The 17383-nt window shown below is 38.2% G+C and overlaps 1 protein-coding gene across 2 annotated transcripts in view; it reads left to right on the top strand.

Moving 5' to 3' along the window:
- LOC124510127 (torsin-1A-interacting protein 2-like) overlaps positions 1-16083 on the top strand; it is a 37098-nt gene extending 21015 nt beyond the window's left edge. The window contains exons 2-5 of one of the 2 annotated variants that reach the window (XM_047076850.1): positions 7002-7178; positions 9745-10266; positions 13222-13326; positions 14094-16083. In XM_047076850.1, coding sequence (XP_046932806.1) covers positions 7145-7178; positions 9745-10266; positions 13222-13326; positions 14094-14884 — 1452 coding nt within the window. In that variant the 5' untranslated portion in view covers positions 7002-7144 and the 3' untranslated portion in view covers positions 14885-16083. The remainder of the gene's footprint in view (positions 1-7001; positions 7179-9744; positions 10267-13221; positions 13327-14093) is intronic. The other variant, XM_047076851.1, reaches the window with a different exon arrangement.
- Positions 16084-17383: the final 1300 nt, after the last annotated feature.

Here is a 17383-nt window from a genome sequence, read left to right as displayed (position 1 = left end):
GTACTGTTGATTTTCAGACTAATACCTAGATGAGCTTGTGAAGATATGCACATTTCTTGATCTCACAGAAATTTTGATTCCTTAGGTTGCTCTTGGGGCCCAGGAATCTGCATTTATAAATAGTGCTGCAGGAGATTCTTATGCAGGTGCTGTATGGATACTTTGAGAATTACAGTGGCAGCACCTCTGTGGTGTTTAGTTATCTGGCTTTAAAAGGAAGGAAACTGAGTACTCACAATACTGCATGGTAGTGATAATTATTGTATTTTGCTAGTGACATTTAAAGAGGTTTCGTGTCAGACTGAAGGTTGCTGTTGATATTTCTGGTTATAAGTCAGTCACATTTTTCTCGAAGTACAAATATGTTCTAAAATTAATTCTCAAGACAAATGATCTAGAGGGTTATCCAACATTTTAGATTATGTGAGCCGAATTAATCTACTTCCATACTGTGGCAGAGTTGATACTGCTACTTCTATATAATGGTGGCCATTTTAAAAATGACTTTTATGAGTACTTCCTGTTATTTGATGGCAGACTTAGGAGTGGAAAGTTAAAAGAAACATGCTGGGGTAGCCTGGGAAAGAAATATCTACTGAAGAGGGGGGTATCTTGGGTTGTGGGTGACTGAGTTAAGATCTCTAAGTGATAGGAGAAGGAAGCCCAGGCAGGCAGGAAGGCATAAAAGAATTGCGTGGAATCCAGAGTATGTGGCAATCAGCATGCTACATATATCTGTAAGAGTGAGATGAGCCATATGCCCTTCCGTCTCTTCGGTCTTTGACAGCCCTTGATTCTCCATGGAATCTTAACACAACTTGAAAATTGCTTATTACGGAGGAAAAACAATGGCCTTTTCAGCCAGTTGACCTGTGTTCATCTTCGAATTCTGGCACTGTTAAATGACTTTGGGCATTTTAACCTCTCTCTTCAGTTTCTTCATCTGTCAAATAGTGCAGTAATAACCTACCTCATAGTGTTCTGGGGTTGAATGTGATAATATATGCCAATCATACGGCACATAGTAAGTCTTTAGGACTAGAAAAAGTATAGGAGAACAGGTAGAACTCAAAAGTGTAGGGATAAGGATAGAGTCTTAATTTTAGAACTGGGATTAAATCCAATTGTTAGAGCTCAATCCTGAATTACCAAAAACTTCTTAAGTCCCTTCCAATGAAGGACTCCCTTGATCTTGGTACTGAGGTTGATGTTGTAGTTGAGTCCAGTGGTGTTAGGTATAAAGATTAAGAAGCCTACGGGGATGGATGCTCTCAAGGAAATCCTTGTCACATTTTTTAGGCCCGTTTACAGTCATAATTGTGGTAGATGTAATTGCTGTGTGATTTGTTCTATCACCTGAGACTTTCCACAACACTAAAATAAGCAGTTTGAGAAAATTTGAAGGGTATGTGCAGAATCACCCAGGTCATATGTGCTAGAGTCACAATTCAGACCTAGATTCAGGGTACTTTGCAGTATGTTCACTACAAGTTTTTTTTTTTAGTGTCACGGTTAAAAGCTTGGGTCCCACCGTCAGATTGAGTTCAAATCCTGACTCTGCCTTTACTAGTTGTGTGTTCTTGGGTAAGGTTCTTAACCTCTCTGTATGTCCATTTCCTTGTCTGTAAAATGGTAATAAGACTATTAATCCATACATCATAAGACTGTTGTGAAGATTAAATGAATTAATACATGAAATGCTTTGGATGCTGCTCGGCATAAAGAAGACACTCAATAAATGTTAGCTATATATTTCTGTTGTAGATGTTTCATATGTTGTAGCCATGGCAGAAGTATATATTACTTGAGGGCCAAGAGAACCTGATTTTTATCCCTAGAGCCTAAAATGACAGGATTCATTAAAATAAAAGTGTTTAAAGGCAGAAAAAGGTACATATACTTAATTGGGCCCGGACTACCATACATTTGTCATGATGGCATTTATGTCTAAATTACCATCCTAGATTGACTGACTGATAACTCTTGTATCTTGGCTGCTAGGCTTCTAATTCATATTCTCTCTCCCTCCTCCTCCCCCCCCCCCTTATTTACCACTTAGTGTTGCAGATGCCAGTGCTTCCTGGTACTTGCCTCTTCCTTCTTCCCCAGGTCTCTAGGTCTCCGTCCCCTCCCCTCACTGGTTCCCATAGAGGTTACAGGATGAATAGAGGTTGGGTGAGGTCTTGCTGCTCTCCCAGCCCTGATTTTCTTCTCAACGGCAGCTTTTTCTTGTCCTGTCTCCTTTCAACTGGTTATGACAAAGTGCATGGGAGGCTGTCGTTGAAGTATACCTCTGTAACACAAATTCATTGCTTGTGAGCTCAAAGAGTTACCATTACAGGCTTTGCCTTTTGATTTTTTTCCTCACAGAGCTGATCCATTTTATTACTCATTTAACAAAAGTATTAACTACATCGAACATATAGAAAAATCCAGAAAATAACACTCACTAGGTACTCAGATCTAAAATACGTTAACATTTTGCCACATTTGCGTCCATTGTTTTGTTTTTTTTTTCAAGATACAGTTGACACAGTTGAGACCCATTCTTGTCCTCCTCCTATTCCTGCCCTTCCCTCAGCAGAAGCAAGCACCAAATGGAAGCTTATGTGTATCCTTTCTGTTCATGTGTTTAATTATTTTATATCTGTTTAAGCAGTGTACAGAACAATAAAAGAATTGACTGCTTTCAAAATTTTATTATTCAGTAACAGTAACATTTATACATAAATGTGATGTGCACCAATTTGTAGAGTTTCTCTTCGACACTTAATTTTGTATGTTGGAGTCTGCTGAAGTTGGTTGTATTGCTGCAGTGCAAAGGTCATGCGTTACCAGACAATGAATACATACCCATCAGTCACCATTACCATTGGTGCAATGAGATGGAACAGAAAGGATACATCTTAAAAGAACACAAGGCGGCCACATCTGCAGAGGAAGCAGTGAGGCAAATTCGTGTCCTTGTTTACAAAAGTCCCAGGATGTGGAAATTAAGGAAGGCATCCCTCAGCCTACCATCTGGAGCATTTTCCATAAATGGAGACTAATCTGTTTAACCTGTTGCAAGCCCGCATTGAGACTGTTAACGCAAATTGATACAAGTCTTGCTGCAGGTTTCAGGGTCACAGGGAAGTGCAAAAAGTGGAAAAATGGATCATAACCTCCACATATGTGGGACATTGAAAAACAACATTTTACAATGGAACTTTTCAGGGATTCACTGAAAGTAAATCTTTTGTGCCACGTGAAGCACACAGGTCTTCATCAGTTCCTTTTTGCCAGAGATCCATCAAATGGAAATGATGGTATAATCATGGACACAATGATGGAATGGTTTTTCCCACAGCTGCAAAATCTCCAACATCCCCATTTTCCATCAGGATGAGGCCCTGCCTCACTTCCATTATGCAGTCCAGAGTTTCTTAATGTACACATTTCATGGCATGGATTGGATAATGCTCAAAAAGTTGACCTGCCTCTGGAATATTGGTCTCCAGATCTCCCACCATGTGACTTCTTGTGAGGATGTGTCAAGAACCCCTGTGTTTGTACCACTTCTTGTAGCATTGAGGGAATACCATTTCAGCTATGAACAGTGTGATATGTTTGTTACAAAGGGCCTAAATGAAATGGGCTACAGGAATGTGTGCCTTGTGACAAGAAAGGTATTTACTGAGCAGTTTTAAGATTAGAGAAATCCCTGTAATGGTTCCTTTTGCAGAGTGTTTATTGGCTGCATCCTAGTTAGCAAGTAATACATTTTTGAAAGCGTTCAGTTCTGTCTGTTGGAAACCAAATTAATTGAGGGTATCCTACATGCAATAAAATGTACAAATTTTAATTTTGATGACAAACGTTAACTACCTTAATAAAGATACGAAACACTTTACTAAACCCAGAAGCTTTCCTCATGCCCTTTTCCAGTGAGTACTCCTTCCCCCAGTAACCACTTCTATGTTTTCTGTCACTATAGACTACGGTAAATAACCATTTGCCTATTTTAGGACTTCATATAAATGGAATCATTTGGCAGATACTCCTATGTGTGGGTCTTTTTTCATTCACATTTCTTAAGATATATCCATGTCGTGGCTTGTATCAGTTCATATTTATGCCATTTGTTCTTCTTTTGAATCACTCTGTATAGTATAAGTTTGTTTCTTAACTTGTATGTAAAAGTTATAATACTGCACTTTTACAAATTTTTGAGATAGGTAATTCATTGGTTTAATTGCCATATATAATGTTACATTGTAAGAATATGCCACAGTTTTTTTTTTTTAATCCTCTTCCTTATTCATGGACATTTAGGTGGTCTCATTTTTTCCCTCATTTTAAACAATGCTGCCACAAATATCAGTGGGCACTTGAGGGAGAGTTTGTCTACGGCATGTGTCTAAAAGTGCAATTGCCAGTTTGTAGAATCTGTGTGTCTTGTCTTTACCAGATAATTGCCATATTGCTCTCCAGAATTGAATAGCAGTTTACCTCATTGCCAATAGGGTTTAAAACTCTCAGTGTATCCATATCCTCACCAACACCTGGTGTTGCCCGACTTGTTTGCCAGTCGGTGCTTGTAAAACGGTATTGTATGTCATTGTTTATTTATTTTGCATTTCCTTAACCACTCTTATTGATTCATTAGACTGCTAGGTTTCCTCTTCATTTAACAGTTTGTTCACCTCTTTTCCCCATTTATTTTTTCATAGCATTATCTGTCTCTTACTGATTTGGGGGAGTCTATGTATTCTGGATATTAATCCCTTGCTGATTTTATGTGTTGGCTGATATTTTTCTGGTCAGTGAATTTATGTTTTAACTTTGATTTTGATGATTTGTATAGAAATTAACATTTTAAAAATGTGATCACATTTGTCAGATTTTCCCTTTATGGCTTGTGTATTTTATATCTTGTTTAAGAAAACCTTGAGGTTATAAAGATATTTGGTATTTTCTTCTGAAAATTCAAAGTTTTGCTCTTTATACTTAGGTCTTTAATCTGAAATTGACTTTTGTGTCAGGTGGTATGTAGAAATCTTAACTTTTTTTCCCATTTGAGTTGTCACTTGTCCTCAAACTACTCATTAATGCGTTCTTTCTCTTTTGTCACTTAGCCAATTTCCTTTATGTATGTATGCATGTATTTCCTGGCTCTATATTCTGTATATTCTCTTTGTCTGTTCTTGCACCAATGCCCTTAATGTTCTTATTTCCTATAGGTTTATAATAAGTCTTGATATATCTGATAAAGATAGCCAGCCCCCCTCCTTCGGAATTACCTTAACTCTTCCTAATCCTTTACTGCTCTTTGTGAATTTTAGGGTCAGCTTGTCCATTCTGTAAGAAACAAAACAACAATCAAAAACTTGTCTTAAGATTTTGTTTTAATTTACAATGAATCCGTAGATTAGTTTGGAGAGAATTGACATTATTGGTTTAGAGTGTTACTGTCTATGCATGTAATATATTTCTCTACTTAGGTCTTTTTTATGTCCTTTAATAAAGTTTTATGCTTTTCTTTCTAAAGTTTTTTTTTTAGTACATTTTTATTGAGGTATAATTTACATAGCATAAAACTCACCCCACTCTATAAAGTTCTTGCATATATGTTGTTAGGTTTTTTTACCAGGTACCTTTTAATTTTTATTTTGAGATACCTTATGGTTATTGTGTGATAGCCTGTTTGCTTTCTAAAATTTTTGTCCTGGTGCATAGGAAAGTTTTACCCGTTGTTTTCTCGGTTTGGGCTGGCAGGAAAAAATTGTCTTAAGAAATCTGAAAAAGACTGAGGACCTTTTATTTTCTTTCATGAACTAGGATAGGAGAGAAACCCTCCTTGCAGCATATGATGGTAATGTGAAAAGGAGAGCTGGAAGCCCAGCCTCAGGCGATTGAAGAAGATAAAAGGGTGACAAGGAACTCTCCAAATCTTAGACGTGTTCCTAAATGTTCACACCAGCAGAAAGGAAGCCTGCCTCTAACTCCTCCCTTCCCTTCAAGTTTATAATTGGTACCACTGTATACATTCATGTATCCATTTATTTATTCGTATTATTTTTAATTAAAATACGGAGTTCTTACTCTACACTAGGCTAATACCATACATGTGGAATTAAAATGTTATTTTGTAAAATTAAATTTTACAAAAGAGTGCTGTGAAAAAGACATAAAGTTAGTTGGGTAGCCTTGCAACTAGGCTATCAATGTAACACTTTCTAAACCTCTTTTTCACATATATTTTTATATTTAGTCCTCATAGCAGTCCTTAGTCACTTTTACAGATAAGGAAAGTATTGTTCCTGACAAAAAATGATTTAACTATAAAATGATAGAACATTTTATTATGAGTTGCCTCTGATTTTGATTCCTTTTGTATATAGTTCATAGTAACTTCTACATGAGTCGTCTTTGAGCACTGCATGGAAAGGCATTGTATAAAGCGATCTAAAAAGAATACTGCGAGAAAACCACTAAAAAGGCAGTGACATAACTCCCGTGTTTATTTCCTACACCTGACACCAAGTCAGCCACCTTAGTTTGTAGGTACTCCCTGTGCATTGTTACTTAATAATGATAAGTGAAAGCTTCTAATAGGCTGAGAGATTGATATGGGGCAGAAACTGAAGACGTAAAGGAAACCTGCAATGATTAACTGAGCAGTGACTTAAATTTCTACTCTTAGAATTACTCTTCATTCCATTTTCAAAGAACTTCTCTTTAAGATTCTGGCCACTTGGCCTTTCTGATCCTTTCAACACAATGGAACATATTAGGAGATTATGGCATCCATGCAAGGTTAATAATCTGAAACTTTTTTTTCTACTTGTAGTTAAGGATTTGGTGATCCTCACTAAAACCAGAAAACATTTCTTCTTCACCAGAAAAGTTTCGAAGAGGAGCTACTACTCAGAGTAAACAGATTGAATAAATGAAGCTGAAATCGGCATTTCTCCCATGTATGAATAAAAAGTCATTTAATTCTTTTCATTTTATTTTAGTCACTATATATGCCTTGTTTCCTGGGTCCACGGGAAGCATGAGTCTGTTGGGACTTGGGACAAGAAGAAAACAAGACATCTTCACAAGAAAAAACAGACATTAACAAAAAGTATCCCAAAGTCTGAAGAGCTAGAACACAAACATGGCCGACAGAGGACTTAGGGATCCTGCAGAGGGTAAGACTAGTCTGTACAGCAGGTTCATGCTGTAGGAATCTAGACCTGTACTAAGATCTCAGGTGACTGAAACCTGAAGTTTGGAAGTAAAGAAGTTAGCTTAGTGGATTAATTTGTTATGATGATGATTCTTTTTTATTTGCTGAAGTCCACCATAACATCAGACCTGAATTATAAGGAAGGTTAATGTTTTAGAGACTCCAGTAGTAGGAACCCATAGTGTTAGAAAAATGCATGCATCTTAGAAGGGGATGGCAGACCAGTTTTTAGAGCTGTATTTTTTTTTTATATCAAGAAAACAGATGTGCCATCTGTTTAGAGATCTTTCAATTCTAGGGAAAGATGAAATTTAAAGTCTTCATCCTGCTTGTGTATATATATGTAAGAGCTATCAAACAGGCAAATTATGAAGTAGATATTTCAGAAGAGAAGGGCATATTTACTTAGGCCTTTTATTGAGGATATTTTAAAATATATAAAAGTAGAATACTATAATGAATTCCCATGAATTCAACATTTAGTTCCTTTTTTTTTAAGTCTATTTAAATTCCAGTTCATTTATACCAGTTAATAATTTACAGTGTAATAATTAGTTTCAGGTGTATAATATAGTTATTTCAACACCTAAATTTTTTTTAATATTTTTTTACATTTATATTAATTCAATTTTTTGTGAGAGAGATAGAGACAGAGTGCAAGCCAGAGAGGGACAGAGAGAGAGAGAGAGACACAGAATCCCAAGCAGGCTCCAGGTTCTGAGCTGTCTGCACAGAGCCCAAGATGGGGCTTGAACCCATCAACCTCGAGATCGTGACCTGAGCCGAAGTCGGACACTCAACCGACTGAGCCACCCAGGGCCCCCTCATCATCTAAATTTCAGTTATAACCTGTATAATGTTGATCTTGTTGCCTGCCATGGAATATTTAAATACGAATCCAAGGCATTATATCATTTAGTTTATATCTCTTAAAGATAGATTTTTTAAAGTAACTAAAATAGCATCATACATGGAAAATACATTAATAATTGTTCCTTAATATTATCACAAATTTAATCAGTATGTACACTTCTCCAGTTGTCTCAACATCTTTTTTTTTTTTTTTTTTTTTTGCCTCCTTAATCTTTTTTCTCCACAGCTGGTGTTTTTTTTGTTTTTTTTTTTCTTTATAATGGGCCACTCTCTGTATTTGATTGATTTATCTTTTAGGTTGCTTTTTTTTTTTTTTTTTTTTTTTTAGGCTTTACTATAAAAAATACCACACATACATAAGAGGAGAGAGAGAGAGATGAAATGAATCCCATGTTCCCATCAAATGGCTCCATCTGCTGCCAACATATTGTTTCATCTGTAGTTTCTCACTCTCCTTTATCACCCATATTCTTGAGGCAAGTTGTTGACATCGTGTAATTTTAGCCATGAATATGTGAATACTTACCTCTAAAAGGATGCTTTAAAAAATTATCACAATATATTGTACTTAAAGGATGACCAGTAATTCCTTAGTAAGAAGGAATATCTGGCATTCAAATTTTCCTGATTATCTCATAAATACTTTTCAATAATTGTTTGCCACTAGATGCAAACAGGTCACACATTGCCTTTGATTGGTGCATTTGGTCTCTTTCATTTCTCTAAATCAGTAGGGCATCCCTCCTTTTTTTCTTTCCTTGCCATTTATTTTTGTCTCTTGCTGTTATTAAAGTAACAGAAGTCTTTTGTCCCTTTGAATTTTCCCATCCTGGGTTTTACCAATTACGTTCTGAGGCATGATTTAATATATTCCTCTATCCCTGTATTTCATGGAAACTGGTAGGTAGCTCTAGAATCTTGATCATATATCAGTTCGTTTGTTTGGCAAGAATACTATACGTGAGGGGCGCCCGGGTGGCTCAGTCGGTGGAGCGTCTGACTTCGGCTCAGGTCATGATCTCGCGGTCTGTGAGTTCGAGCCCCGCGTAGGGCTCTGTGCTGATGGCTCAGAGCCCGGAGCCTGCTTCTGATTCTGTCTCCCTCTCTCCCTGCCCCTCCCCCACTCACAGTCTGCTTGTCTCTCTCTCTCAAAAATAAACATTAAAAAAAAATTTTTTTTTAAAAAGAATACTATACGTGGTATAGTGTACTTCCTACTGCATTGAATTAGGAGGTTAATGATGTCTGGTTTTCCCTGGTTTTGTGATGTTAAAGATTGATCAGCTGGTTTAGCAGTTGTGAGTCTGGTTCATCCATTATAAAACTTCTCATAAGCCTTTTGCATAATGGTTTTAGTTGCTACTGATGATTATTGCCTAGATACATTATTTCATCAGGGAAGAGGATGTGTTTAATACACAAAAATTGGTTCTGTTATTCAAAATAGTTTTACATTAGTATTATTTGTTAGATTTGTTAACACATAATAAATTTGTCTTTAGTGGAAATCAAGAGAAATAATGTTTAGGAAGAGTGCCTTGCTAACCATAAAAATCTATATACATTTTACTTATTATTCAGTTAGGGACCTTGTTAAAATACAAAAAAATAGGGATGTTGTTTTCAATTAAAATTATAAATTTTTATCTCAATAGCCTCTCAAGAGGATTTGAAAAATGACCCATCAGTAAGTTCTCAGGCACAGGAGACCATAGTCACAGCAAGTACCACTGAAGAAGCTCAGACCCCAGACCCTGTCTGTGGTCTTAACAAAGTCCACCAAGAGGTAGAAAATATAGGTCCAGGAAGTGCAGACGCAGGTGATCAATCAGAAGATTCAGATGAAACAAATAATGGGAACTATCCAAAGGATAAAACAGAACATGAGAACAACCAGAGCTTTCAGGATGAAGAGCAAGGCCATCAACTCCCTGATTCAGAAAGTCCAGGTGAAAAACCCTTGGATCCAGAACCCAGCTGTTCTCCAAGTGACAAGGTGGGAAGAGATGATGTGCTCTTACGAAGCGACTCTGCAGCCCTCCCTGAGGAAGTGAGCAGCGGACCTGGAGTTGCACAGGAGCCACCTGCCATGGACCCTCAGGATGCCCCAAGCCCTGATCATTCCCATGCAGGGCCAGAGAACCAGGGCACAGTGCGGAGGCGACTGCTGGCGCCAGGTAAGGGAGCCCACTGGACTTCTGTTTCGTATTGCTCTGTCACTGAGGACACCGCATAGGTCAGGGGCCTTTTTGTCAGCTTCTCTTTCCTTCATAGGACCAAGGCCTTTGGGCCTTGCCCAAGGTCACTTAAAGACATATGACTGAACTTAGAATGAGGTTTCTCATCTCCTAGACCAGCTCACTACACTACTTACGTAGCTTCCAATACATAAACTGCATTTTTAAACAGTATTTTTATTTACTTACTGTTTGTAGTAATGTAGTAAGATTTAAAAAGGGGGGGGTGGTGGGGGAAGGCCTGACTTTTTAAAACTTTACTAGCTTTTTCTTTAATTCTTAGGAGCGTATTTTTTATTTACAATTTTTTTAAAGCTTTTAATTTTTGGGGAACTAAACACTACGTAAATCAAGAGATGGATATATTTAAAAACCAGCATCAGTGGTACAGTGCCCTTAACTCAGTCATATTTTAGTTTTATAAGACTTTGAGCAAATCTGTTAATTTCTCTCTATATGATTTTCTCCTCTTGTATATTAAGGAGAATAACCATCATATCTTTTCTTACGAAGATATTGTCTTCCTAGTGGCTAAGTCCTTAGCTGGAACTCAAAAGAGACACAGATTCTAGTTGTGGCCCTGCCACTTGCTAGCTTGGGTGACCTTGAGCAAGTCTCTTAACTTCCTGGTACTTCAGTTTCCTATTTGTAGAATGAAGAATTTGGACAAGAGATATCCAGCTCTCACTGTCTATAATTCAATGTGTGGATATGTATTTTATAAGTACTTAGAAGAGCTCAGTCTAAAATGCCTATTGGCCAATGCAAACGAACATAAAATATTACACATTCTGTTCATCAGGGGCTTGACTAAGGGCTGGAAATTCATGTTTCACTATAAATCAGTGACCTACCTCAAATACATGTTTTGTTCATTAGTCATTAGTATAGTCTGTAACTTCAGGGAAGTCAAGAACTCTCTCTCTCTCATCCACTATGTCTCTGTGGCACCTGGCACAGAGAAGCAACTTTATGAATAGCTGTTACATGAATGAATGAATGTGACTTGTATGAACTATTATGTCCCAACAGATTTCATCATATGCAGGTTCACTGAGTGGAGGAAGAAAATATTGTTTTAAAAATGCAGTCTGTGTATGCAGAGCAGCTTAATACAATGGAATGAACTAATCTAGCAGATGAGAAATCTTGTTCTAAACTCAGCCACATCTCTTTTTTTTTTTTTTTCTTAAGGTTTATTTGAGAGAGAGAGAGAGAGAGAGGGAGGGAGGGAGGAAGGGCTGGGGTGGGGGTGGGGGAGAAAGAATTCCAAACAGGCTCCACACTGTCAGCACAGAGCCCGATGCGGGGCTTGAACTCACAAACCCAAGTTCATGACCTGAGCTGAAACCAAGAGTCAGACACTTAACCGGCTGAGCCACCCAGGTGCCCCACTTAGCCACATCTCTTTATGTGACCTTGGGCAAAGCCCTTCCCATCCCTGGGCCTTTTGTCAGGATAAGTAAGGTGGGGTTACAGTAGGTGATCATTAAAGATCCTTTCATATTCTATGCTATGATACCTTAAGTTCCTATATTTTAGTATTATGTGAATAAATACACTATCCTTCATAGGTGAAGATGATTCTTTTCTTTTTTTAAACTGTTTCATTTATTTTTTTTTAATGTTAATTTATTTTTGAGAGAGAGAGCCATGAGCAGGGGAGGGACAGAGAGAGGGAGATAGGATCTGAAACAGGCTCTGGGCTGACAGCAGCAAGCCCGATCCCACAGTCTCACAAACCATGAGACCGTGACTTGAGCCATAGATGCTCAACCAACTGACCCACCTAGCCACCTGTTTCTTTATGTTAATAGAGTGTACCGTTTGAGTTCTTTTTCCCGTAAGCACACACCTATACCGTAGAGTGCCTTCGAGTGCTACACAATAGTGCCCTCCTTTTTTTTCAGCCACACATTTTAAGATTGGTGTCTCACCCCACACCTACATTTTTACGTAGTTCATAAATTTTCTTAATCTTGTATTCCTTACTTTTCATGATTCCATCAAGAGTTCCAAACCTACTTTTGTGAACTATTTTGTACCTGTACAGTAATCTCTCCTGTCTCAAAACTTAGGGCCTTCGTTATGTGTATGCTTGGGGTCTTGAGCCATGTGACTTGAACCCTGGAATTAGAGTGTCCTTGCCCTGTGATGTTGAGTCTTGCGTACAGCTAATGCTTCTTTCTTAAAAAAATGTTTTATTATGTATGCTTTATCTTTTAATAGCTGCCACATATTTATTTATTTAAAGTAAACTCTGCTCCCAGTGTAGGGTTTGAACACACAACCCTGAGATCAAGAGTCTCATGCTCTACTGACTGAGCCAGCCAGGTGCCCCCAGCTAACACTTCTAAAATCCCTTTTTACTTATTTATTTTATTATTAATTTTTCTTTTTTTAACGTTTATGTATTTTTGAGACAGAGACAGAGCATGAACAGGGGAGGGTCAGAGAGAAAGGGAGACACAGAATCCGAAACAGTCTCCAGGCTCTGAGCTGTCAGCACAGAGCCCGATGCGGGGCTCAAACCCACGGACCATGAGATCATGACCTGAGCCGAAGTCAGACGCCCAACTGACTGAGCCACCCAGGCGCCCCATAAAATCCCTTTTTAATTTTAAACATTTTGTCGAAATACATTGTAGATAGGTTTGGCCGCAATATTAGGGCGCTTGTTTCTTGTCCTTGATGTAAGGGCCAGTGAGGACTTCATTTTATTGTTCTACGTAGAATAAAAGTAATAGCCTTAAGGAAAAGACAGGAAAGAAGTTAGCTTTGTATAAGAAAGTATAGAAATCCTCTCAGCCTAATAATTCTTTGATTTGGTAAGAGGCCTAGAGTGTATGATACCCCGTTAGCATATTGTCTAAAGAGAACGTTCCTTTTCCCCAGCAGAGGCTGAAAGTCATCAACAGGAAACACAAAGGTTGGAAGAAAAGAAAGAGAGTGCACTGGATACCAGAAGAAAGATGAATAAAAAGGATTATTTGCGTTATGGTGAGAACAAAATTGGTCCTACTGCAGTGTCGATTCACATTCAGAAATCCTCAGAGAAAACACCTAGAAGACTAGCATTTAAACAATTTCATTGTTTTAGTATTTTTGTTTTTATTTTACTTTGTTTTAATTCCAGTGTACTTAACATACAGTGTTCTGTTAGTTTCCAGTGTGCAGTATAGTGATTCGCAATTCCATACAACACCTGGTGCTCATCACAACAAGTGAATTCTTTAATCCGCATCACCCATTTCACCCGCTTCCCCTCTGGTAACCATGCTGTTACCATCCTGGTTATCTGGTAACCGTGGTATTTTGGCATCCTGAACAAAATGAGAATTCCCATAGGAGGAAGGACTTTTCGTAAATAAGAAACTAAAATACTTTTTATAGAGTAATAACTTTCCACGTGGCATTTTTACATTTTGACCCTTTAGGAAAAAATGGCCCATTAGAAGTAATAGGTACTTTGAGAGGGAGGAGGACTATCCTGATCATTTCTAAATCGCATCATTAGTTATAGCAACAAATACATAAACTTAACTTTTAACAAAAATACTGTATCATCAAATAATTAAATCTAAGAAATTAGAGAAGTGTTTCTGGTAGACCTAAATTAGCTCAAAGTTTAAAGGATTCAGGCGAAAGAAACTCACCACAATTAGTAAAATCTGGCAGTGTCTCTAACTCATTTCAGTTTACCACAGATTTTATTTCTGATCCACCTTCTCTCTAATTTTGTGTTTTATTTTCCCATTCTCTGACAGGCTCCATCTTTTTTGGCTCTGTGGTCACGACTCTTGTTTTGCTAAATTGGGGTAATAGCTACTATTCCTCTTCAGCCCAGCAAGTGCCCAAAAATCCAGCTTTGGAGGCCTTTTTGGTTCATTTCAGCCAACTGAAGGATAAATTCCCAGGCCAGAGTTCCTTTTTGTGGCAGAGAGGACGTAAATTTCTCCAGAAACACCTCAATGCTTCAAACCCCACTGAGCCAGCCACCATCATATTTACAGCAGCTCAGGAGGGAAGAGAGACCCTGAAGTGCCTGAGCCACCTCGTTGCGGATGCCTATACCTCTTCCCAGAAAGTCTCTGCCATTCAGATTGACGGGGCTTCAAGAACCTTGCAGGACAGTGACGTGGTCAAGCAGTTGGTTGACACGGAGCTGAGCTCAGGATTTGAGAATGGCCAGAAGGCTGCTGTGGTGCACCACTTTGAATCCCTTCCCGCAGGCTCTACCTTAATCTTCTACAAGTATTGTGACCATGAGAATGCTGCCTTTAAAGATGTGGCCCTGGTCCTGACTGTTCTCCTAGAGGAGGAAACATTAGAAGCAAGTGTCGGCCCAAGGGAAACTGAAGAAAAAGTGAGAGATTTCCTCTGGGCCAGGTTTACCAACTCAGACACTCCCAGCTCCTTCAACCACATGGACTCTGACAAATTGAGTGGCCTCTGGAGCCGGATTTCACACCTGGTGCTGCCCGTCCAGCCTGTGAGGGACATCGAAGAACAGGGGTGCCTTTTATACTTAAGCACGGAGTTGGTTTTTGAGGCCTAGATTTATTAAAAAGTTAGTTGAAGAGCCTTCTGTTTCTGTGGAAGGAGGTTATGAAAAGCCTGGAGAACACAAATGAGCTTATTTTAGAAAAAAATTCTCATTTTTTACCTTTTGTAAAATCTTTCTAAGCTTGACAAAACTTAACTTTTTTCCCTGGCCTTTGAAGGAAATCAGGTTTGAAATCTGCATAGAATATATAACTGAGGCTTTTTTTTTTTTTTTTTAATCCAGAAATAGAGCAACAGAATGATTGCATGGGAAGATAATCTTCTCAGAATGACTAAAATGATTTTTGTTTTCTTGAGAGTCTAAGGAGTCTTTTGGGTAGTGTTTGGACTGAACTACAGCAGTTACAGTTATGAAGCAAGGATAATTTAAAAAATGTTTTTTCTATCACATATTAAAATATTTTAAAAACTGATTTTAATAACCTAGTCATGGGATTACATCTTCTACTAATTTGCATTTTTGAATAGTTTGAAAAGAAATATGAATTCAAGTACTTAACTGTATGTAAGGCACTGTGCTTTTATTCCATTAATGGGCTAAGGTAAAAGCAACTGTTCTTAAGAAATGTTCTTGAAAATTGGAAACAAGGGAAGGAATTAACTATAACCATTGGAAATGAAGAAATTCCAATTGGCTGTATCTTTACTTCGCTTTCTTGAATGTTTTAGAACCATGATTTCCAAGGTATGTCTACTGGCAACCCTATTCTTTTTATCAGGGAGGTTCTGCATTTGATTGCTTCAGGTAGTGGGATTCTCCATAAGATATAATTGGAACAAAGAGTTCCACTGATAATGAAATTTGAAAATTGCTGATTAAGTGAAAAAAAAATCTTAGAAGATAGGAAAATGGGTAGGAAAATGATGAATGTATTAGAACTCATGAGTTGGAAGAGGATGAAATACAGGTTTATTGTATAGACATGCTGTTTATGAAAGATAAAGACCTATAGATGAACAGCAGAATGTATAAACTAGTATTTACTAAGCACATATATATGTATATATATATATATATATATATATATATATATATACACACATATATATATATTTTAAGCGAGTGTGTGCACAGGAGCGTGTGTGCAGGAGAGTGAAGGGGCAGGAGAGGATAGAGAAAGAGGCAGGGAGAGAATCTCAGGCAGGCTCCACACTCAGAGCAGAGCCTGACGCAGAGCTCAGTCTTGTGACTGTGAGATCATGACCCGAGCCGAAATCAAGAGTTGGATGCTTGAGGCGCCTGGATGGCTCAGTCGGTTAAGCAACTGACTTCAGCTCAGGTTATGATCTCGCGTTCGTGGGTTTGAGCCCCGCGTCGGGCTCTGTGCTGACAGCTCAGAGCCTGAAGCCTGCTTCGGATTCTGTGTCTCCCTCTCTCTCTGCCCCTCCCCCACTCGTTCTCTGTCTCTCAAAAATAAATAAACGTTAAAAAAAAAAAAGCGTGGGATGCTTAACCTATTGAGCCACCCAGACACCTCAGTGTTTGCTAAGCATCTCTCTGATGATTTTGTTAATTTCTCTTAATCATCATTTCTGTCTCCCCTGAAGGGAGTTTTATAATTGTCTAGGATGACAGTTTGAGTACAATTTAAGCAGGATAGAGTTTAGTAACTAATTGAATAGGTTTTATATGGGTGTGGTAGCATAACTTTACCATGCTGGTTTACTTGCTGCGCAGTGATGGCATATTATATAATGCAGCCCATTTCTTAACTAGATGGTTAGAAATGCAAGAGATACTATACTTAGTAAAAGGAAGCAGACATGGAAAATAGATTCTAAGAGGTTTTATTTTTTTATTTTTTTTAACGTTTATTTATTTTTGAGACAGAGACAGAGCATGAACAGGGGAGGGTCAGAGAGAGGGAGACAAAGAATCTAAAACAGGCTCCAGGCTCCGAACTGTCAGCACAGAGCCCAACGCGGGGCTCGAACCCACGGACCGGGGCTCGAACCCACGGACCGCGAGAGATCGTGACCTGAGCCAAAGTCAGCCGCTTAACCAACTGAGCCACCCAGGCGCCCCTGATTCTAAGAGGTTTTAATGACCAGTATTAATTGTTGGACCGTGTTCTGTGATTGCAAGTAAGATTGAGAACAGTGTTTATGGAGACAATAATTGTTGGTTTGCCTTGCAGCTCTGAAAGCAGAACTCTAGTAAAATTATCTTGACCTAGCGAAGGGTCTGTTCCATGGCATGGCATGGCATGGCATGGCTATAGGAACTATCACCATGATCCTGTAATATTTCAACTAGGTTTCGGCCTCTCTGCTGCTGTGAGAGAAGAATATGTATATATAATGTGTGTGTGTGTGTGTGTGTGTGTATCTTCCTAGTGTTTCCAAAAATCCTTCCAGGTTTTAATCATGTGATTTCTTTTGTACATTAATCATATTGCCAATTAAAGCATGAAAGAAGTCACATGATTAAAGCATGTAAGGATTTTCAGAAACACTAGGAAGATACAGGGATCTTTATTGATACCTAAAA

The sequence above is a fragment of the Lynx rufus genome, unplaced genomic scaffold (genome assembly GCF_022079265.1).
Source record: "Lynx rufus isolate CCGP_SWC_20201006 ecotype Redwood Valley unplaced genomic scaffold, mLynRuf1.p SCAF_15, whole genome shotgun sequence".
NCBI lineage: Eukaryota > Metazoa > Chordata > Mammalia > Carnivora > Felidae > Lynx > Lynx rufus.
This window is presented reverse-complemented; position numbering and strand designations above follow the sequence as displayed.